The sequence below is a fragment of the Dermacentor andersoni genome, chromosome 2 (assembly GCF_023375885.2).
Source record: "Dermacentor andersoni chromosome 2, qqDerAnde1_hic_scaffold, whole genome shotgun sequence".
Taxonomy (NCBI): Eukaryota; Metazoa; Arthropoda; class Arachnida; order Ixodida; family Ixodidae; genus Dermacentor; species Dermacentor andersoni.
In genome coordinates, this window is record NC_092815.1 from 72816701 (window position 1) to 72839940 (window position 23240).

Below are 23240 nucleotides of genomic sequence, written 5' to 3' on the forward strand. Positions count from 1 at the left end.
CACTCAAGGTGTGGCGACTACGAGAGCTCTCCGGCGGTATCACTTGATCTTCCGATTTTGACTTCGATTTTGACATCGATTTTGACTTCAGGTCTATGATTGTGCTGTGTTGGTTCAGGAAGTCCATGCCGAGAATGACGTCTCGTGAACGCTGTTGGAGGATAACGAATGTGGCAGGGTAAGTCCGGTCATGAACGGTAATTCTTGCCGAGCAGATTCCAGTCGGCATAATGAGGTGCCCTCCAGCGGTCTGAATTTGAGGGCCTTCCCATGCAGTTATAACTTTCTTCACCTGGGCGGCGAAGTGTCCACTCATCACGGAGTAATCGGCCCCTGTGTCCACTAAGGCGGTGACTGCGTGGCCATCGAAAAGCACATCGAGGTTGGTGGTTCTTTGTCTTGCGTTACAGTTAGGTCTTGGCATCGGATCACGGCTGCGTCGTGTTGACCTGTGGCTGGTATGTGGCATCGTCAGGTCGTCTTTCATTGCCGTATTCTTTGCTTCCAGACTTCGTCAGGACGGTGGCGTGTCGTTATGTCGTCAAGATGGTCTCCTCGATGTCTTCGGCGGCGGCGGGGGATTTTCGTCAGTTCGGGGGCGTTCAGTGCATGAACGCACTAGCACCTCCACCAGATGTCACGTAGTAGTGACGGTGAAAAAGGCAGCAAAACTGTGATTAACGAAACTAGCGTTTTATTGGGCGAACTTGTGCCCTCAAAAGCAGGCTACACTCAAAGAACAACGATAGCGGCGAACACACTCGGCGATCGGCGAAAATCTGATCAGCGGGTCAAGCGGGTCGGCTTTTATACATCAGTTGTCGAATGTTCCAGAGTAATCGCTGGGACTTGCATGTCTTCCAGAAAGTTCTACACTATTCGCGTTGCGCATACATGCAATCAGATTACACAAGGTTCGGTGACAGACTGCGAATGGAACCATCGATAACATTCCAGAAACTTCCGATACATGCAGGCGTGTCCTGCGCTGTACGATAACATATGTTATGTGGTGACAAGCAGTTACCCGGAAAGGATAAACAAGTACAGGTGTCAATATTGTGACACGCTGACGAAGAAGATGTTGTCAGCTTGGTCGGAAGAAGACGACTTCGCGCGCTGTCTACCACCTTGTCAGCTGCTACGATTATTGTAAATATCCTGCAATATACATCTGACTGTTTTTAACACCGTGAACTCATTGAACAGACTCTGGCGCTCCTCTGTGCACCGCCTTAATTGGCCCGGTTGGTCCATCCCCTTTTTCCTTTCCTCCACGCGGTGGCCGGTATCGCACCAATCCGGGAACCTTGGTAGGGTCATTATAAGTCACAAACACGCACTTGAACTGAGATGGTACCTTTTCCCCTCTCAAAGGTTAAGGTCCAGTTGACAGCACAGAAATGCCAAGGTTAAGTGCTGAGAACCAGTGACATCTTCGGCAACCCTTCTAGGAATTTGGCAGTTTGTTGAAATCCCGTTCTCCGACCTGATTGGGGTCGAAACGGGGAGACCGCCGGTGCGCAGTGCGCTATTGTACCCTCACCCGTGTCGTTTTCGGTTGCTGAGGGGCAGGGGTGGGGGTACAGTGCCATGCGCTTGTGGTCGGAGCGAAATTGTCTGCAGGGGTGAGGTCACAACAGCATTTCAAAGCTGCCGGTTTGGCAGTGAAGCACCCTTGACCAAAAGGACAGTCTCGCACAAAAGCACAGCGAAACTGACATAGACAACTGGATGACAGTGTTCATAGTCGGTCACTAGTCGGTCACTAGTGGTAATAGCAGCCTGACCATGGTTGAAACCTACAGTGACTAGCCATATGTCTGCCTCTTGTAAGGCCTGCACCCTGTAAACAATTTAAAAAATATAAAGAGCGCATGCCTTACACTATAAATAAGTATGATAGGTGTTTAATAGGACAACATCAGCAGAAACTAGTCTTCAGGTTAACCAAGATTTGCTAAATTTTGAGGGGGATGACTTTTTGATATTCTTCATTTAGAGCTGAAAAGTTGGAAGCCCTTGTTACACTTGCCAAGTTATTGGGACCATATTAAACCTTATCTGCTGATAAGTACTTTTGTGCAACTTTCCCACTTCCATTATATATTTCCTTAATTTTTGCTGCACAGGCTACCCTCCTTTGACGGCCTGCTGTTGTTTGGAATGCAGCACACAGTCATTTCTGCCTCTGCTCCATTGTATTTCAGCTGTCGCAGCCAGCAATTTAACCCACAACTTTATGCTATGCAGCATAACTCCACAGATGCTGAGCCAGAACAGTGGCTGCAGCCAAGAGAATCATTGAATCATCATGAGCTGCAGCAGCACCACTCTTTACATTCACTGCAGGACAATGGTCTCTCCCACAAATCTCTGACTACCAGTCTCCCATATCATTTGAACCTATCTCAAGGCTGCAGCTTTACATTAGTGCAGATGCAAAAAAGTGAATGCAAGATGCCATTCACTGGCTAATACTGCTGTCCCTTCTTTCTTACGCCAACTTCACACACACACACACACACCATGGAAGACCGACTTACCATCAAGGTTGGCATCAATGGTGGTGGCGGAGGTGGCGGAGGTGGTGGAGGAGGAGGTGGTGGTGGCAGCTGGTGTAGTACAGCAGGAGGCGGAGGTGCTGGAGGCGGGGCAGGCAATGACATGTCCTCTTTCTCCTTGGAACTCTCTGGAGAGATTCCTACTGCTTTTGCTCTGACTGCTGCAGTGCCATTCTGAAGCCTTAAACTGGGCTTTGGGCTTCTCGGAGATGGTGTCCTTGATAGTTCATCCTCAACGGGCTCCAGCATCGTGCCATCGCCACTCCTTTTACCATTATGATATTTCTGTAATGGTGGAAGAGTGCGTGCAGTTAAGCGCAATTAATGTCAAGTATTTCAGTGGCAATTTAGCAGTAAGTGTGACAGAAATGCATTAGCACATTATGTCACACCTATTTGAGGTCCCGGATCTGTAATTTAAACTGTGTGCACCACATACACGCTCACCATACACACATACTAGGTGCTCTTATAAGCTCTCCCATCCCCTCTCTAACTCTACCACGTGACCGGCTTCCCACACTTCACACACATATACTTTTTCCCACCTTGACATTCCTAATGCTAATGCATCAAAACAGTTGCTGTAACAATAACGAAAAATAATTTCATCATCACACTATCACTGCTGCTTTTGCCACTTTTTAGACTTCTGCATTGGTGAAAGCATGATGGCAGTCCTAGATAATGAACATCATAGATACTTCAACAGTAACTATACAAACAGCAACTATTACAGCACTGCAGAACTAAAAGGCAATTCTTCAAGTACAGGACAGCAGCTAGCTAGGGCTGGCAGCATATCAGTGACAAACAGTTGTTATAATCTGCTCGCTGCTTATGTTACACCTACAGAACACAATTTTACTTTTTGCTATGCTGTATGAAAACAATGTGACAGTAAAAGGGCATATATCTTTAATACAGGAATCCTTTATTAATCACACAGAAAAAATTTGTTGAAAAAAAAAAGACACTATTGAAGAGGATATGCAAAGCTATCTGATACCCTTCAGAATTTGTAATGCATTCTACAAGTCAACAAAGTAAAATTTGTGTGACTGGGTAGCGTATAAATAAACAATCGAAAAGTATACCAATATAGTATGCTTCTGTTAATTCAACTTATCAGCTAATTCGATCTCAACTGAGGGTTCTGACCAGCGCCCACGCATTTCTGTGAGCCCAAACTTTCATTTTTTTGGTCCTAAACTAGGCCTTCACTGAATAATTAGGACTTGACCCATGAGCATGCATGTACTTGACCCTAATGACACCTCTTTCTTTACATCCAAATTAGGCCGAAAATTCAATGCACGGTGTAATCAATTACAAAACCTAAACCATATTTGTGACCGCCGTATGCTTCACTGCATAGTATGACTGTATTGCAACAAAGACTATTTTGAAAGTCGTGCAGCGAAGCTGACTTTAGAAAACAAGCCCACCACTGCGCAACACAAATAAAACTCTCGCCAATTTCTGCTAAAAGATTGGATGCGTGTTGATCTATACTTTGTTTAGGAGCTTTAAAAGTGCCTTAAGGCACTCTTTGAACATAATAAGAAAATGTTGCCGATCTGTAGTAGAGGCTGCTGTGAACATGTGAGGCAAGTATTACCGCGCGGCAAGCAGCAGGGAATTAGTCTCAGGTCAAAAACAGCAAAAAAACCCTTGCTCTCGCTTCCGCAATGCCATTATGCCGTCACCATAGCAGCTGGTCTACCAACACTATTGGCTGATTTCGTGATCGCATTCTCAGTAATACATAACTGCTAACTTTAAATTAAAAATGTACGTCTGCATTCGACAAAAGACAGAAAAATAATTTTGTGTGTAATTGCGTCAGCTGCCCAGGCTTCACAGATGGCAGTGGCATGCTGCGTAGTGCAGACTACAGTGGCCCTAACGAACCCTTTTGTCACCATGACACTGAAATATTGGCCAGGTCTTTGCCATCTTGGCTTCTTCACTGAGTAGCTCCCAGAGCCCTAGCGGAGACGAAAAGAGAGAGAAAGCCGGGTACTGGTGCAACGACTCCAATTATGGTTGAAGGATCCTTTGATAGTAAGGCCATTCCACGATTAGAAAAATGTTAAGGGCCCCTTTAATGTCATATCTATGTTAGTTTTCTACTTTGGACAAGTAGAAAGCAGGTCCATGCTTGATTCAGGGGCACGTTAGAGTCGGTAAAATACTGCCAAGTGAATCAGCAGTGTGTTTTGGCGTTCCTTTTTTTGTGCATCTTGGTTCATTTGTCCTGCCGGATAATTCGATCAATTTTGTCAGTCCTGTCAGAGTCGAATTAATGGAGGTCAACTGTATATATTTGGTTATAGTCATGCTAATAACAAAATGGATAAATTTAGTCTAAATATGTGCACATAGAAAGTACAACTTGCAGTACAATACTGTACAACTGAAAATTTCTGTTAGCATCCATCAGAAAAGGGTGTCAATATAAAAGGAGTCAATATAACTCCCAACACAAGACATTACGTTTCATGAAAAGAAAAAAGCTACACATAAATAAGAATGATTAGTTTCTGGACAATGGGGAAAAAAATTGGACATCATTAGGCCACTGAAAATTGTGCAATAAATATAAGCACACCTTTTGCATAATTCAGACACTGCTCTGCATGGGCAACAACGATGCTTCCTGCAGCAGGAAATCACGCTCACAGAAGAAACATTGCAGGAACAGCCCATTATTTCTAACTGAATCTATGTGTGGTTAAGGGAACCAACAGACAGACTTGCTTGATGGGTTTCAAAGCTTTCTGGTGCAGATATTTTTAATGAAGTGGAATGACAAAAGTAATGCCAAGGTCAGAGAAAAATAAGAAAATTTCTCCCACTGCAGTTTTTAGCAATTAATAGGAGGTTTCTCTCATGAACTGCCAAGAACTTAGTGTGTTGTAAGCAGCTAGTAGTTCTTCAGATTTGGTTCACAATCATAATGGAGTGAAATATGCTCACAGGTTATTTGAAGAGCACTTTTGCGCTACCCACTGCAAGTCATATGCATTCGGCAACAGGCTCCAAGATAGAGCACAGAGGCCCAACCTCAGCATGATGATATGTGGACATTTGTGAAGTTTTAGGGAAAGTGGCATTTAGTTAACAAATTATAATAATAATTATGGGGTTTTACGTGCCAAAACCACTTTCTTATTATGAGGCACGCCGTAGTGGAGGACTCCGGAAATTTCGACCACCTGGGGTTCTTTAACGTGCACCTAAATCTAAGTACACGGGTGTTTTCGCATTTCACCCCCATTGAAATGCGGCCGTCGTGGCCGGGATTCGATCCCGCTACCTCGTGCTCAGCAGCCCAACACCATAGCCACTGAGCAACCACGGCGGGTCAACAAATTATGTAATTAATATTGCTGACCCTCATATTTCTTAGTGTTAGTGTACGATTTTCTCAATGTCAGACATTCCCTATAAAACATTACGATTCATTAGACCAGAAAGGTTTAACACCCACAAGTGACACACGTACCATGAGAGAGAGGCAATGTAATGGGGGGCTGCAGATTAATTTAGATCACTTTGGCTTAACATGCATGCAGCTGTATGTAAGCAATGGCAACGCTCAATTAGTTCTAAGTCACTAAGTATTTTTCTTTAACTGTGCCTTCTATTATTTGGCAGAAAACATTTGAACACTAGCTCGAACCAGGACGAATTTTTCTTCAACTCTGAACCCGTATGGGTTTCCTTTGTAGCAATTGCTACGAACGGGTGGATGTCCGTTTTTCCCTTTATTCACTAGCTGAGCAAATTACGGCCCACGTTCCCCTTTTCTACAAGGGCGAATCAGAAAGACTCCGAACCCTATTTTATTTTTTAGCCAAATTACGGCTGTAAATGCGAAGTGAGAGTATCCATTTTCAGCAGTGGACCTTTCTTGGACCGGCTCGGCGTTACCTGCGAGTAGCTCTACAGCACGGCGATTCTGTCGGCGGTTGAAGGTTGAAGTTATGCTTCACACATCCACAGCGTACGAGCAACAAAGTGTGATTTCTTTTCTATGGAGCAAGAGATGACGGCCATCGAAATCCACAGGTAAATGCCGCTGACAATTATTGTTCCACACTATCACGTCTGCTGGCTGCCGTCAGGAAAAGGTGCCAAGTGATTCCCCAATGTAGACAATGCGGTTATCCTCCATGACAATGCGAAGCCACATGTGGCAATCAGAACAGCTGACAAGCTCCAATCATTTCACTGGGAGAGTCTAGACCACCCATCACGTACAGTTCAAACCTTGCCCCTAGTGATTTCCGCATTTTCAGTCCACTGAAGAAGTTCCTGGCAGTACAGCGATTCACGCGCAACGATGAAGCCATAACAGCAGCCCGACGGTGGTTCCACAGTCAGCCAGACGAATTCTATCACAGGGGCATCTCAAATTTAGTGCTGCGATGGGACAAATGGTCTGAACCGGTGTGGGGACTACGTGGAAAAACAGTGTAACGTACATAGAATAGTATGTATATTTGTAATTACCTGTATGTACCTTAGTTTGGCTAATAAAAAGTAGGGGCAATGTCTTTATGATTCACCCTCATAATTTCACACAAAAAACACAGAGCTGTTAAGAATGGCCATACGGGGTGGCAACGTGCCAGCTTTCAGCCCGCTGCACGTGTTCCAAGCCCACCAGTCGGGGCGCCCTTCCGAGAGCTGCGGTCGGCAGGCAGCCACGTGGCGCGCGATCAACTCCGGAAATTGGTACTTGGCCGAGCCACCCGGGACAAAGCAGTTCTACGAAGCCCTCTGACGTCGGCACTGAAAATCTGGGCGGTACCGAGAACTGCGGATGACCGGCAGCCACGTGGCGCGCGACCAACTCAGGAAATTGGTACTTGGCCGCACCACCCGAGACGGAGCACAGTTCTACGAAGCCCTCGGTCGTCGACTCCGGAGCCTTTGTCTGTATGGGTTCGCACCTGTGTGTTTGCGTGTGTGTGGGCGTAAACGATAGTGCGGGGCGGCGGCAAGTTTACAATGCTTGGACGAACCTTCCCGACCATTCGTGCTCCGTCCACGACCGAACGATGACGTCGAACTATGACGTCGAGCGGAGAGCTTATAAGCAGCGTTTGCCGGCTGCTAGGGTGTGCTCGTGTCATGCTCGTTGTCGGGAGCTGAGTGCTCTGTCATACTAGAAATGTACTAGTGAGCTGTGTGCTCGTAAACTGTTTGCTGTATGTTAGTTTTGCGGGCTCCATATGGGAGTCGCGCTAGTCTGCCAATGAATCTTGCTTAAACTGTTAATATGTAAATAAATCCTGTTCACCGAGTTCCTGTCTACGACCTTCATCTCCTTCAAATGGTGGCAGCGGCGAGTTAGTCCGACGACTCCTACATCTGGTCGACAGCGGTAGGACCGTCCGACGAATCCTACAGTGCCAATACATCAGTGTTATGTCATAGATTTCAAAATGATCTCACATGCTGAGCCATTTCTGAACTTCTCAAAACTTGCTAAGTTGTGTCTTTGGTTCCTCTAGAATGCTACATGATCCTTCTCTATAAAAAAAATTTGAATTTGTCCCAAGTGGACGTCCTAATCCATGGCATCACAAGCAGGTACAGTTGAACCCACTTATAACAATATTCAAGCGCCCCGAAAATTCCTTTGTTATAACCGATAATTGCTATAACCGGGTTGCATGAAAAAAAAAATCGAAATGGGGGATAGCGTAGCTGTTCCAAGAAAACTATAATGGCGGGGAGGCCAGTTCTCCTCCCCACCACTTTCCTCCATCCGGCTTCCGATTGTGTTGACTCAAACTGTTTAACTCTGCTTCCCGCGGGCTCCGTTTGCATGTTGTTAGCAAGCCGCGGCTGTTGGCGTTCAAGAATGGCACTGCTATAACAACTGCAGACAGAGGTGACAAGTGCCAAATGACATATGAGCTTCGCCGAGGCATCGCATTGGGGGCCCCAAAAGGCGCCTTTTAAAGAATGCTGGAAGGTTGCCACGGCAGCATCTCAGCTTGAGAAATCCGGAAGAAACACTGGGACATGACCGCCACAAGCATCGCGCCACATACTTCCTGCTGGCTTGCACGAGAAAACCGCATGTCCGTCAGCCTTGCTTGCTTTACGCGAAGCTTGCCAACATCCTTCTCCAAGGCATCCAGGTGCTCCACATAGTGAAGCGGAAGGTCCCTCTCGAAAACAAGCCCTTGAGGGACTGAATTATCTACAGGACCTCCCACGGGGACAATGTTGAAGCAGCCTGTCCTACCACGACAGCGCTGTCGTCGTGGCCCTCACTGTCGCTATCAGATGCAAGCACATTCACGACCATCATTTCATCAGTTAGAAGCACTTTGTTTCCAAATCTATAGCAGTGCAGTTTTTTTTTACCGGCAATATTGTGCATCGCCAATGATCAGCGGGCAGATCAGTCATCTTCCATTTTGGCAGCAAGTCAAACGAGTCTGAGAAACAATGTGGCCAAGAACGACTTTGATGCAACAAACAAAGACAAGCACGAGCAACTTAGTCCATCAGCAGAATTGCGCAGAATGAGGGCCATAGAATAAGGAACCAATTGAGAGGGCCCAGCGAGCAATCTGGGAGCAGCGCCGGCAGCATTGTCAGCGCAGTTGGTGCGGTCCATTCGTGTTTCGAAGGGTGATGCAGCACAGAGCTAAGGGCACAGCCCATTCGTGTTCGGAGGGTTAGAAGGGCGACAGGAGAGATGCAGGCGAGGCTGGCGTGCATCTCTCATGAAGAGAAGCGCACGGCGGCAGCTGGGGTGGCGAGCGACCGTACAGTAGCTCACATTTCACTTTTTATTTTTTATTTTCAAGGATTTCACATTCCATTACCTTTCGGCACGGACATCCAGCAGCCAGACTTCATCGTTATAACCAATAATGCAGCATGGGGACATTGTGGTAAGCGGGTTATTTCCCCATAGAAAACATAAAAGTTGACGGTGCAGCAGCTTTTCATTGTTATAACCGATATATTGTTAAAACCGGTATCATTTTAAGTGGTTTCGACTGTAGTACGGGAACTCCCAAGGTGGCATCACCAACCTGTCTTTTATTTTTACGTCTTTACCCGCTTGCCAACTCTCTGCATGCAGTAAGGCAGACATTTTCGATGCCCCGGAAGTTTAAATCGCAAATTTAGTTTCACTTATTCTTTCTCGTTTTTGTCTTTTAAAGTATATGAGCATTTTTGCCTTCTTCCCTTAATAAATTATGATGTTACTCTATGCAAGCTTTAGTAATCGTGTTATGCCTGCATATATTATACACTATACAAGAAATTATTCAGACATACTAAGCATCAAATCCTCAAATCAAATATTCTACCTGTACCTACAGCTCTGAACATATACATGTACCTCACACCACATGCATACCTTTTTGTATTCCCTGAGCCTTTCCAGCGTCTTTTTCCGCTCACTGTCAATGCGTTCACGATTCATGTCCAATTCCTTGTGTATTTCTTCTCGTTTCTGCAAAATACTTCAACATGTCAGTCTTCGACAAGCAGCAGAAGACTCCTTACATAGCTAAACTACGATTTCAACACATTTTAAATGAACACACACACAAACAATTACAAATAACTGCGTAACAAACAGATGTAAACTGTTTCAAGAAAACGTATAGCTGAAAATAAATGAAGCTACGACATAATAATGCATGCACAGTGAACCTTCACTACAGCAAAATAAATTCCATTGAATTAATGCTTTAGTCAAAGTGGCATGCGTAATGTACATGCAGAAAGCAAGAGACACTATGAGCACGCTAACCAATGTTCTGCTCTACTGAAACCCCATTGTTCATGAACAATAAACATTTTTCAAACTTACCATTTGGACAGCGTGATGCTGTTTAATACGATTCTTCTTTTCTTCCTTTCTCTTCACCTTCTTTTGGTGTTCAGCGATGCAGGCTTTCTACATTTAAAGGGAAAGACAATGGGAAGAAAAAATTAAAAAATTAGAAACAAAGTCAATATTTCAAGCTCATGTTAAGCACCAGGCCAGAAGCATAGAACACACCCTACAGCGTGTAGCACTGTGCCCTGCTTATGGGAAAAATTCCTGTTTTATGTGTCTAATAGTGAAAATTTTTCTGGAGAAACAGTTATCTCTGGATTATCATGCTATACATAAAAATAAAGCTACACTGAATTCTGACATTTTACGTGCCAAAGCCACTATCTGATCATGAGGCATGCCGCAAGCAAACTACTTCGGATTAATTTTGATTACCTGGGTTTTTGTAACATACCAAAATGAAGCTAAATAAATCTGCAATGATGTGCATTTAAAAACAGCCTTCATTGTTAATGCGGGATTTCTTTTATCAAATATAACATTTTTTGTAAGTTTGTTTCAAACCACACAAAGATATGTTTAGTTATATAAAAAGAGAGAAAGACAAGAAAAATTTTATGTCTTCAAAAGTGGTCCCAATCTTTCAGAGCTCTGCAGAAATTGAAAGTTCTCGCTCCACTTTCCAAGCTATTAAAAATTGTTTTCGAGCTATTAAATATCGACATGCACTGCATGTCGATATTTGTTGTGATTACCGTGTCAATGTTTGCTCTAATATCTGTTTCTCAGAATTATCATCTCTCGGCAAAAATTTCTTTTGATGTATCTTGAATACTGAAGCGCGTTGAAACATCTGGTCAAAAAATTGTTGGCATCACCCCACCATGAAGAAACATGCAATGCCTTCATAGCTTTTCATTACATTATAAGTGATAGTTTCTTTGGCTCTTGAGGCACACACAAGCCCACCCACCCGCTTGTTTCTGAGGATGGCTCGCTTCCTGTAGAGTCTGTTGAGTCGAAGCTTGAGTCGGTCTCGCCTTGACATGGGGCCGCTGCCTTCTATCTCGAGCTCGTCTTCAAACTGGTCTCGCTCCTCCACCGCATCATAAAAGATGCCCTCATCCAGCTCCTCTGCACAATGTAAGCCCAAAAAGAAAGTGTTGTCAAAGATATAAAATGAGACGGTACAGTTAGACAAACAGATACAATAGCAGCTTTTATCTCTAGGTCTGTGCAAGTTGATGTCAATTCTGGAAATTAGACAGAATAGTAACTTTGTACAGTTGAGTTGACACCCCTTTAAAAAGAAATCACTTGGCAGACTACTATGTAATGATACATATGCAGGAGAACTACTGTAATTCAAAGTTCCTAATACCAGGAAAAACATTGAAATTAACACATTTACAGTTCAACCTCAATACAACAAAATCGGTAAAATTTGCAGTTTACTTCGTTACATCGAAATTTCGTTATATATAAATTCAACCATTTATGCAAGCAAATATAGTTGCTGACAGATTTTTCTTATATGAAGTAGGCCGCGAAATTTTCCTAATTATCAAACGATCAAAAAAAATTTTCAATAACAAAAATTTAATTGCGTTGAGTTTGAGCGTCGGCAACCAAAGATACGTTTCATGCTGAGGTGACAATATCATCACATTGGTGGTATGAAGTGAAACCAGCCCCACTTTTAGGTCCACTCTGCCTCCACAGCTGATAGTTTCACCCACAGTGGGACGACGCTATCGTGAAAAGCAGCAGCAGCAGGGAGCAAATGGTTCATCTGCCTCTCTCCAAAACAACATTACGTGACCTCCAACACTAAACGCGAGGGAAGACAGGGTGCATGAAGCCACGGCCATCAAGGCTCACCCGACCTTTGCACACACCACAGATTATCTCAAAGATATAGAGCGCTGGCTAGAAGCATCAGCTGCACTGATGGCCATGAGCAGCTATGACCATGCGCCCCACTCCCATGCACGCGCTTTATTATATTACCGCGTGCTCGCCTCACCTTTCCTTTCCCTTGCTTGTGCGGGAAGACAGCGTGCATCAAGGCACCATACCACTTTATACGGAGCATGACAGCAAGAGGGTTATTCTGCTACACTGCATCGCTTTGGCGGCCATTCTCTGTTGCACAGCGTGCGATTTGAGAAGTGCATTTGCAAGCAGCCACTTCTAATTCAACAATTTGACCATATGCATTCGTGGGAGTTCCCAGTTATTGCTTCGGTATTCCTTCCTGCCAGCAGTGAAATTTTGTTACGTTTAAATTATGTATAAACACACTTCGTTATATTAAGGTTCAAAATACGTAGTGTTCCATCATTAGGAAGTTATAAACAATTGAATACTTCCTTATATCGAGCATATTTTTACACTGACATTCATTATATTGAGGTTTAACTGCACCGATTATTGAAAAAGAAATAAAACTAAGGAACCACATGAGACTTGCATGCGACTTGCATACGACTTGCACTGTGTATAACCTTTCTTCTACGCATCTATTGCAAATGCTGAGTTCAGTTTTTAGCTACCCACATGGTGACATCCGCAGCTGGCTAAACAAGCACGTTTTGGAACAGCCACTGCTGTACCAATCTGGGCAATGTGTGCTTAACACTCTAACAATGAATGTGTGATGCCCACCTCAAGAAAATATTTTCGTGGCAAATTCAATATCTTGACAGTCATTTCAGGTGCAGTGAAAGCATGCATAATTTAGCAATCAGGACCGTGTGCCCTCTCTCCTTTCAGTCAGGTGATAACCATCAAAGCAACAGCCACCTGCTCCTTACCAAGCACCTGCTACTTAGGAGCCCTAAACCAACCACCGACGAGCCTTACATTTTACAATATGCAAGTACCATTGCACAAATAATTCCATTCACACTTCGCTCCTTTACATTCAAAGGCCAACTGCAATGAAATTTCACTTTTGCTAAATTGGTTATAAATTAGTAGTATGTACTATTAAAACAACCTTGGCAAAGCTGTAGGGCTGGTAACTGTCAAATTTTCTTATTAGCAGCCTTTTTAATTAATTTAATCATGGGGTTTTACATGCCAAAACCACAATCTGATTATGAGGCACATTGTAGTGGGGTACTCTGAAAATTTGGACCACCTGGGGTTCTTTAACATGCACCTAAATCTAAGTACATAAGTGTCTTCACATTTCTCCCCCATCGAAATGCAGCCACCAAGGCCGGGATTTGCTCCCATGACCTTGTGCTTAGCAGCCCAACACCATAGCCACTAAGCAACCACAGCGGGTATTAGCAGCCTTTTTTAGAGGGGATACAGCATTGCAATAGTCGATTTAGTCAAAATTTTCTATATTTTGATTCTTTTCTTTTTCTGCGGTACTTGGACATTAGTTCCGTAAGATCCTTCTTTTTTGATTAACAATACCAAATGAGTCATCTTTTTTATGACATGAGATACTTCTATAACCTGTTTAAAACAAAAAATAACTCTAGAGACATTGTATGGCAAAAAATTCATGGGATCCAGCAGCCATCTCATCCATACTTTTTCATCTTTGGACTTGCTGTCATCTATAGGGTTGTCACTGTCTGCTCCACTTGAAGAGATACAAAGGTGACATCCTTGTTACTCTTGCTATCATAATCCAATGGATAGCAATCTACCACACTAACATGCTGCACCAGTGATGTCATGTTTGTTTGAAAGCATAGGAAAATCTCATGTATACAGGGTGACCTGAGCACACAAGGAATGCCTACTGCCATCCAGTGTGAAAAGGTGTATCAAATAAAAGGCATGGAATTCAAAATCGCTACTGCCACCTATGTTGTAAATGGAAAAGCACCCTTTTATGGCCTCTATTCATCAAAAGCCATTCAAAAATGGAGAGATACCAATGACAAGGTGATCTCATCAGATGCCAAAAAGTAACAATTACTCATGACGAGCTGAGATGATCAAGGTCCTATAAGGGGTTCATTTATTTCATAGCAAAATATTATGAAGAAATGAGCAGTAGAAGATGAGAAATTTTTAACTTTCTTTTTATGCATTATCGAAATAAGGAAAAGGAATTGGGCTTAAGGATGTGCCATCGCAACACAGATAGTGCAGTTCTCTGTTTACGCAGTGGCACCATGTTGGTATCGCTGTAAACAGGAGAAATTGGAGCAGCACAAAGGCTGCTGCAAATCTACACTACCTGAAACTAGGCTTCTTATGCAGTCCAAAATATCAATGTAGCTAGCCTTTAAGGCAGAGTGCACAGCAAATGTCACAATGCTTTTTGCAATGATAACCCCCCACAAGAGCAGCAGATGCCTTGGCACTAAAGCAATTGAAAAAGATGACAAAGGACGATTTTGGTTAATTTTTGGGCCAGAAAAGGTAGTGCAAAATATCAAAACAAATAACTCCTTGCGATATAGCTAAACCTTGATATAATGAACTTCAATATAATGAAATTCTTGGTATAACAAATTGCAGCAGACCTCCATGAATGCGACTGCATTTAACTCAATTTTCTGGTTTAGTCAATACCGACCAAAAGTCCCAGCCAGCGCCCATATATTTCTATGGGCCCAAACTTCCGTTTTTTTCAATCTCGAAACTGGCTCTCACTGTATAATTCAAACTCTACTGGCCGCTTCGCCGCAATGCAGTCATGCAATGTGGTGAGGCATACCAAAAATGGAATGGGGCCACTGTCACGGGACATAGTACACGTTTCTTAATTATATAGGTGCGCACGCGCCATCTCCAGTCACAGTAAAGGTACCTAGACCTCTAATAAGCATACTGACAGCTATTCAAAGCTGTTTCTGATGTTGCTGTGGTAATTTGAGCCCTCGTTATGCCCGCCATGCGTGTCTTGTATACGAGACCGTGAATGCGGCCTAGTACGCATTAATTAAAGGGGCCCTTAACACCTGTATGGCTTGGTAATAAAAGATAGCCCACGGACACTACACACCGCTGTGAACATCTCAGCCAAATCTTGCAGTCGTGTGTGGCACGTGGATCTCACAAGGAGAGTGCAAAGTCACCTTTCTCTCAAACACTCTTTTCAACAGAAGCCTGCTTCTCACTCATATCCACATTTTATTTCTTAATATAGCAGACTTCTATATGCAGCTGCCATTGGCCATTAGCTGACATCAATCAAAACAGGTGTGTGGATCAGTGCGCTTCTTCCTAGTGTTACTGTGTATATTTATTGACGCAGTTTAATAAACAAGCTGAAGTAAACTAAAGTTGGTGCCTTGTATATGAGGGCTCGGGCGCTTCACAAGTGAATAGATTTTCACGTTTGCCCGAGCATTCCCACATTGTGATGATGCAAATAAATTTCAACTTCAACTTCAAAATCTGCTTTTGAATGTCTATAATAATGAAGTATTTTCGGAAGAAGCCGACTATCCTGTGCTCAGGCTCATCCGCGGACACCCTCATAGGAATCTAACTTTGGCCACCTTGCTTATTGTGTCATAGCCGTTGAATTTTGCTGATTTTAACAATTTTTTAACGCTCAACTAACCTCATACCTCGTGAAACTGAAGGTCACACCAAACACAGGCTTGCCAGCACATGCTCACTCCTTGCTGCTCATGGTTAGATGCCTTGGAAGACTTTGCATTGTAATGAGCTGTTGATAACACTTCAACATGCACAAGTCAGATGTGGCTACTATCCTTCAGTCAAGCTGGTGCAGGAAAAATACGATCCGCACCACATAGCACAGCCAGCCAGGAACATACGAACGTGTCTGGTGCATTGTAGGCACCAAAATATGAAATAGTGGCATCTATATGTGAACATCCAAAATCAAATTTGAACTGTGCACCATTGCGACGTTCAGTAGGCAAAGCATTTGGAAACACCTTGCTCTACTGTAGCCTTTGCAGTGCAAATCATTCATGAAGGAGTGGAAGCACTGCCAACGCTATGTTTGATTGCCAATAACTCTGCTTCTGCAGAACACACTGAAAAACTTTTTGCAACAAAGTATTTCTGAAATAGTGTAATTTAACTTCATATGCATTTGTCGACCTCTATAAAAAGTGATTCAGGGCCAACTTAACTATACCCGTGTGAGTTTTCCGTGCACTGAGATGCGGAGAAAGCTATCTGTGTTTTGGAAAACCTAGCAAAAAAGAAGGCAGTACGAAGCAAAAACTCCGAAAATCGAGGGGACATTTAAAGCCAACAAATGAGTGAGGGTCTATCTAAAACTCTGAAGACAAGCCAGTAAACTTATTAGGCTTCTCTGTGGTCATACTGTGATTGGAGATGGTGCATGTGCGTGTGTAAATTAAGGAACGAGTGCTATGTCCCATAGTCACAATGGCACCTTTCTCCGCTTGGTATGCTTCACCGCATAACACGTGTTGTGGCGAAGCTACCTTTAGAGGCAAATAATGCCAGGTGAATCAACAGCGTGTTTCAGTGTTTTTTCCGCGTTTTATTTCGACCCGCCGAATAATTAGAACAGTTTTGCCAGTCCTGTCAGGATCTAATTAACGGAAATTGACTGTGCTCAACTTGTGATAACTTCTTGTCCATAGATCGTGAATTCTGAATCCCAATATAACGAAGTGTGTTTATGTGCAATTTCCATATACTAACAAAATTTCAATGCCACCGCGAAGGGATGCCGAAGCAATAAATGGAAACTGCCACAAGTGCAGATGGGCAAGTAGCTGAATTACATGCAGCTGCTTGCGAACGCACCTCTCAAACTGCACGCCACACGACAACGAATGGCTGCTGAGGTGGAGCAGAGTATGACAAACACGAGTGGCGGTAAGATCCTATCGTGCTCACACAACCTGTGCTGTGAGTACGAGGGGAAGCGTACAGAGGTGAACCGAGAAGGATGGAGGCTAGATGCACATCGTCCTCCTGTGCATATGAATGGAGGGGGCGGGGGTGCAGCAAGCGGTAACATGATCAAGTGTGCACGGCCATGGCTGCAGATACACAGACCATGCACATGCATTGTCTTCGCTACACGACCGCATACATGCGCTTTCTGTTTGTCTTCCTGGTTGCCTTCCTACATGCCATGGCATCATGTTTGTCTTCGCATGCACCTAGTACTAGAGGTTGAGACGCATTGAAGTGAGAGGCATCACGAAGCATTCACTCCCCGAGTCCGGCACTCAACATGCCAGTGCTGTGATAGCGAGTGTCCCCGGTCATCAAGTAAGGATCTCTTCATGTTTGCCTGTATGTACAGGACACCGTGCTTGCTAAAGTTTACAGCAATTGATACGCAAATGTTTACTGCGATTGATACGGCCAATAAAACTACAAGCCTTACTTTGTGTACATGTGTATTACTTTGCTATCTCTATTAATGATTTGCTTTTTGGGCAGAACTTCAATTTTTTTTTGCCACTGAAATTAATTTTTTCTGATTGACCGAAAATTTGAACATTTTTACAGCCCCTTCCAGAAAAGAAAAATCTATCAGCGACAGCATAAAAGATAGAATTTCAATATAAAGAAATTTCAAAATAGTGAAGTGAGATGACAATTTTACGGACTTCATTATATCAAGGTTTAACTACATCTTATCAATAATAATGCAGCCTGTTAGAAATAGCAGTTGCAGCACCTTTACAAGAGGTGGTGCCTCACCTTGCCAAGCACGGTCGAGGATGTCCTTCTGCCTTCGCAACATGTCCTCCTCCTCCTTGAGCATCTCTAAGCTCACGTCATATATGCCCAACTGAGAGCTGTACACTTCTTCCTCCATCTCCAACAATGTGCACTGACCTCGTAGAGCCTGCTGCTCCAGCTGCAGCACAAAGACAGAACAACATGTCATGCTGCACATTCCACGGAGTGAAGGAGCACTGCGCTTCCACTGTACTGTGCTTCTTGAATGCCACCAACGAGCTATCGCATGCTGTTCACCATTCAATGTCCCAGCTAACACGGCGCAAGCTTAAAAAACAAAGCAATGGCTTCCAAGCAACTGTATGTTATTAGCAACCTTCTGAAGAAGCTCCCAATACTTTGTTATCTTGAGTAATCAGCACCAATTACATAATTTAAATAGTTTAATTACTGACTGTACGACCACAGTGTCAATAAACAAGGTTTGTAGAGTAGATTTCAAAACATCCCTTTCAGTTGCTTGCAATGCAGTAACATTCATGCAACTTTCTTTGCCGTGCTTAAAAGAAAGCGTGCAAAATGTTAAAAATATTGTTCTGACCTGCCACTTACATGCCACAGTGGCTTTCCTTTAAATGCACAGAGGAGAGCTACACGAAAGGTAACACATAACAAAAAGTGGAAAGTGATGTTTTCAAATGTGCTCAACAAGCCCTTTACTAATTGTTATAGCCTTACATTTACATGTGTGCGTCAACTTTGCGGCACAGAGCCAAGACGTCTTGAATGTACGTGACGTAGGGCTCCGTTGACGTCTGCACACGACCAGAAAGCGCCTTCTGCGCGGCAAGTTGGTGACCGTAGGGGTTGCCGAACAAGTCTCGGGAGCTTTTGCTTAAGCGAATCCCAACTGGTGAGCTCATCTTCGTGCGTCCGATACCAAACTCGAGGTGTGCCACCGAGGTAAAAGACTACGTTTGCGAGCATGATAGCATGAACTTCTTTGCCGTGCTTAAAAGAAAGCGTGCAAAATGTTAAAAATATTGTTGTGACCTGCCACTTACATGCCACAGAGGCTTTCCTTTAAATGCACAGAGGAGGGCTACACGAAAGGTAACACATAACAAAACAAAAAGTGGAAAGTGATGTTTTCAAATGTGCTCAACAAGCCCTTTACTAACTGTTATAGCCTTACATTTCTTAATTAAGGAGCTAGTTATTTATCGCTAATTATTTTCATGTTGATGGCTTCCTCAGGAGACTGCTAATCCCAGAGAATTGCTTTCATCTACATAAAGAACTTTGCCTTTCCGTTTTTGTTTCTTTTCCTTCGTCCATGTTAGCACCTGCTATATCTAATAGGTTTCAGTTGCTTTGAAAACATTGCACCTTGTTATCACGGATACTGTGACAGCTTGAAAGGTGTTCCCACGCTGAACTTAGGGCACATAACACGACTCTTCCTAGCCTGTCTACAAAGCAGTTTTTTCCTTTGCAGCTCACCATTTGGGTGATCTTGCCATGCTGTAGCTCTCGGGTGCTCTTGATGGCACCCAGCAGCTTGAGCCGCTCCTGGCACACAAACACTTCCAGCTTCTGAAGGCGCTGCATACCGTGCAGCTCAAATGTCGACCGACCAAACTTTGTCTGGTCCTCAAGCATCCTGTTTCTCTGACCTGCACAGGATCGCCATATCGTATTGCGAAGGATCATATTGTGCAGTTCTTCATACCTACAAACTATTATTGGTGTATGCTACCGACCCCCCGACGCAGATGCTTCCTTCACTATTCACTTCCACGAGGCACTGCAAACTGTTACGACGTCATTTAAGCATGCGCAACTACTCCTCTTAGGTGACTTTAACTTTCCTGATATAACATGGTCCGAACCAGCCATAACACTGTCTAAGAATAACCTTGAATGTAATTTTCTTAACACATGCCTCACCTTTGGTTTGACGCGGCTAGTATCTACCCCAACGCGAAAAAACGAACAGTGCTCTAACATACTCGACCTTATCTTAACATCCCATCCCGACAGTGTTTCTTCTGTAACACATCTACGTGAACTAAGTGATCACTCGGTACTGCATGCAGAATTATACTGGCAGCTACCTCAGTGCTAAAAATAAAAAAATAATACTTTACGATAAAGGTGATTACATCAGCATCAACAATGCACTAACCGAGTTTTACAACTGGTACATTATATATTTCCCGAAGCGCACAGTAGACACCAACTGGATGCTTTTTAAAAATAATATGATCGAACTCACTAAGACTTACATACCAACTATCATTTTAACAGAGCGACCTTCGTCTCCATGGTTCAACAACACATTAGTACGACTAAACAATAAAAAGAAAAGATTGTTTCGTAAAGCCAAGCGTTCCAATACCGCTCCGGCCTGGGAAAAATATTACGTCAGTGAAAAGGAGTTTGATTCTTTGGCCGCAACAGCTAAACGAACCTTCTACTCAACTACACTCCCTAACATGCCGCAAAACAATCCCAAACAATTCTATAAATACATTAACCCAAATAACCATAAGCCATTATTATTATTATTATATGATAACGACGATAACCGTGTTCCAGACCATAAAGTATCTGAAGTACTAAACTCTGTGTTCTCTTCCGTGTTCACTTCTGAACTTAACACTGACCTCCTAGACTGTCCTTACCTCAACAACCCAACGATGCCAGACATAACAATCGAAGCACATGGTATCACCAAGCTAATTGGATCCCTCAAATTAACATCCTCAGCCAGCATCGATGGAATCAATTCCAAAATGCTTAAGAACACTGCGCACATCTCTATGTATTTTTATACCATATCTTTCAGCAATCATTATCATCTGGAGTGGTGCCGCAAGACTGGAAAATAGGCAAGATAATTCCAGTAGCAAAAAAAGAACATCGTCATCGTGCCACAATTACCGTCCAATTTCCCTCATCAGTGTTTGTTCTAAATGGAACATATAATTTATAATTGTAAACTACCTAACATGCGCTAGTTTCTTTAGTCCTAATCAACACGGTCTTTCAGAAAGACATGTCCTGCGAGACTCAACTAGCTCTATTCGTTAATGACATCAGCTCGCATCTTCATCAAAACATACCCATAGACGATCTCTTCCTAGATATCCAAAAGGCTTTCGACAAGGTTCCTCATGAACGGCTCTTCCTAAAACTATCATGTCTTAATCTTAACCCTTGTGTTCTCCAATGGACACGCAACTTTCTGACTAACCATCAACAGTTCGTTGACGCTAAGCAATGCCCGTCTAATTTATCACCCGTTATCTCCGGCGTGCCACAAGGCACAGTCCTGGGGCCACTACTCTTCTTAATGTACATTAACGACTTACCGATAGGTTGTTCTTCCAAAATTTGTTTATTTGCTGATGATTGTGTAATCTATCGTCCTATTACTAACAATGCTGATTCTCGCACTCTCCAGTCTGACCTTAACGTGATTGAAACTTGGTGTAATAACTGGCTGATGTCCCTCAACATCAAATAAACATCGCTACTTACTTTCCATCGTCGCCAATCGTTTATTTCAGCTAACTACATTATCGCAAGTTCGGAAATATGTGCTGTGACTTCTTATAAGTACCTAGGCATTAACTTGTCCAATAACCTCAGTTGGTCCTCGCACATTTGCAACATTAGCAATGATGCCAATCGTGTACTATGCTACCTGCGCCGTAATCTACGTCTTGTTCCGCCCTCAGTAAACCTACTCGCATATTTAACAATCGTTCGACCCAAACTGGAATACGCATGCTCAGTGTGGGACCCACACCAATCTAACCTGGCAACAGCACTAGAATCCATACAGAATCGTGCAGCAAGGTTCATTCATTCTGACTACTCTTACCACCCTAGCGTTACTAAACTTAAGTCATCTCTAAACCTTCCAACCCTCGAGCAGCGCCGCAAAACAGCAAGACTGTGCCTCTTTTACAAATTTTATCACTCACTACTTCATCAGACCGACATCACGCCTGCGCATCGCACTTCATCCCGTCATAGCCATTCAAAGGCTGTTTATCCCCCTCCAGCTCGCACCTCCGCTCATCTTAACTCTTTCTTCGTCCAAACAGTGAAAGACTGGAATCATCTACCTGCTGAAGCAGTGCACCACTCCAGTCATTCATCGTTCAAGACATTAATTGAAAATATGATCTAAATATGCCCACCCCTCATGTAAAACCCCAAATGGGGCATTTGAGGTACCAATAAATAAATAAATAAATAAATAAATATACAGCTGTTCAGGAGTGCTGAAAGAGAGTTGCCCCAACTCAAGCCCCTTGGAAGGCAATGTTGTCAGAGAAGACAAAATGTAGTCATAATGAAGTAATCGAAATAAAGTAAATTCAGCATCTTCTTCAACTTCATTATAGCGAGGTTTTACTTTACTTTACCATAGCATTAGCATGGAACAGTAACCAAGCAATCTGTCACAACAAGTCAACAGATCACGTGCCCATGGAAAGCACTCCCAGAAGAGGCAAGCAAATAAGGCCAAGTGGGCAGGGCCTCTCAATGGCAGGTAAGCAAGAAATGCCAGTCACATCAGTTACATCAGCTAGTGTTCCAAAAAGCTAATAAAAACGGAATATCATACAATGTGCAAGCCTCTGTACACACCCTTTGCAACAGCCATATCTAATGTAGCTCTAATTTCCACACAGCCTTATTCATTCATGTTCGTGGCATACAAAAGATTAGTAGAACCATATACACACACAGAAGCTGTTCAAGTGTTATCTCCAGATAAGGTTAAACCTTTGTATTTGGGCAATGTATGTCATGCACATTGTAATATATGGCATTCATGGTTTTTTTAATGGAAAGGCCAAGGGTCCCTCCTTACATAAAAGCCTGTTCTTGATTGACAAATCAAAATATATTACGTACAAAAAATCATAACTGGCTAATTATAATAAATAAATCACCATGTGATGCAAAACCTTGTAGCACTGCACCATTGAGGAAAAATGTGCATTAAACAAAGGGAAGAAAAATCTTGCATGATGCAACCAGCTTACAAAAAACAATAGCCATATGAGGGTTTCCAAACAGCCCTGCACCATCACCTGAAAGTGATTGCAATCAATCACATGTAAATCCCTGTTTAGCAGTTTTTTTAAATAGTTTTAATGAGAGATGTCAAATATGCACACAAAGTG

General features: G+C 43.2%; 1 protein-coding gene across 1 annotated transcript in view; it reads right to left on the reverse strand.

Annotated features, from left to right (window-relative positions):
* The window catches only part of LOC126541857 (junction-mediating and -regulatory protein-like), a 42657-nt gene that overhangs the window by 9296 nt on the left and 10121 nt on the right, over nucleotides 1–23240 (reverse strand). The window contains exons 5-10 of the mRNA XM_050188799.3: nucleotides 19534–19706; nucleotides 18049–18208; nucleotides 11372–11532; nucleotides 10429–10515; nucleotides 9970–10065; nucleotides 2547–2849 (exon numbers count right to left, since the gene is read on the reverse strand). Coding sequence (XP_050044756.1) covers nucleotides 2547–2849; nucleotides 9970–10065; nucleotides 10429–10515; nucleotides 11372–11532; nucleotides 18049–18208; nucleotides 19534–19706 — 980 coding nt within the window. The remainder of the gene's footprint in view (nucleotides 1–2546; nucleotides 2850–9969; nucleotides 10066–10428; nucleotides 10516–11371; nucleotides 11533–18048; nucleotides 18209–19533; nucleotides 19707–23240) is intronic.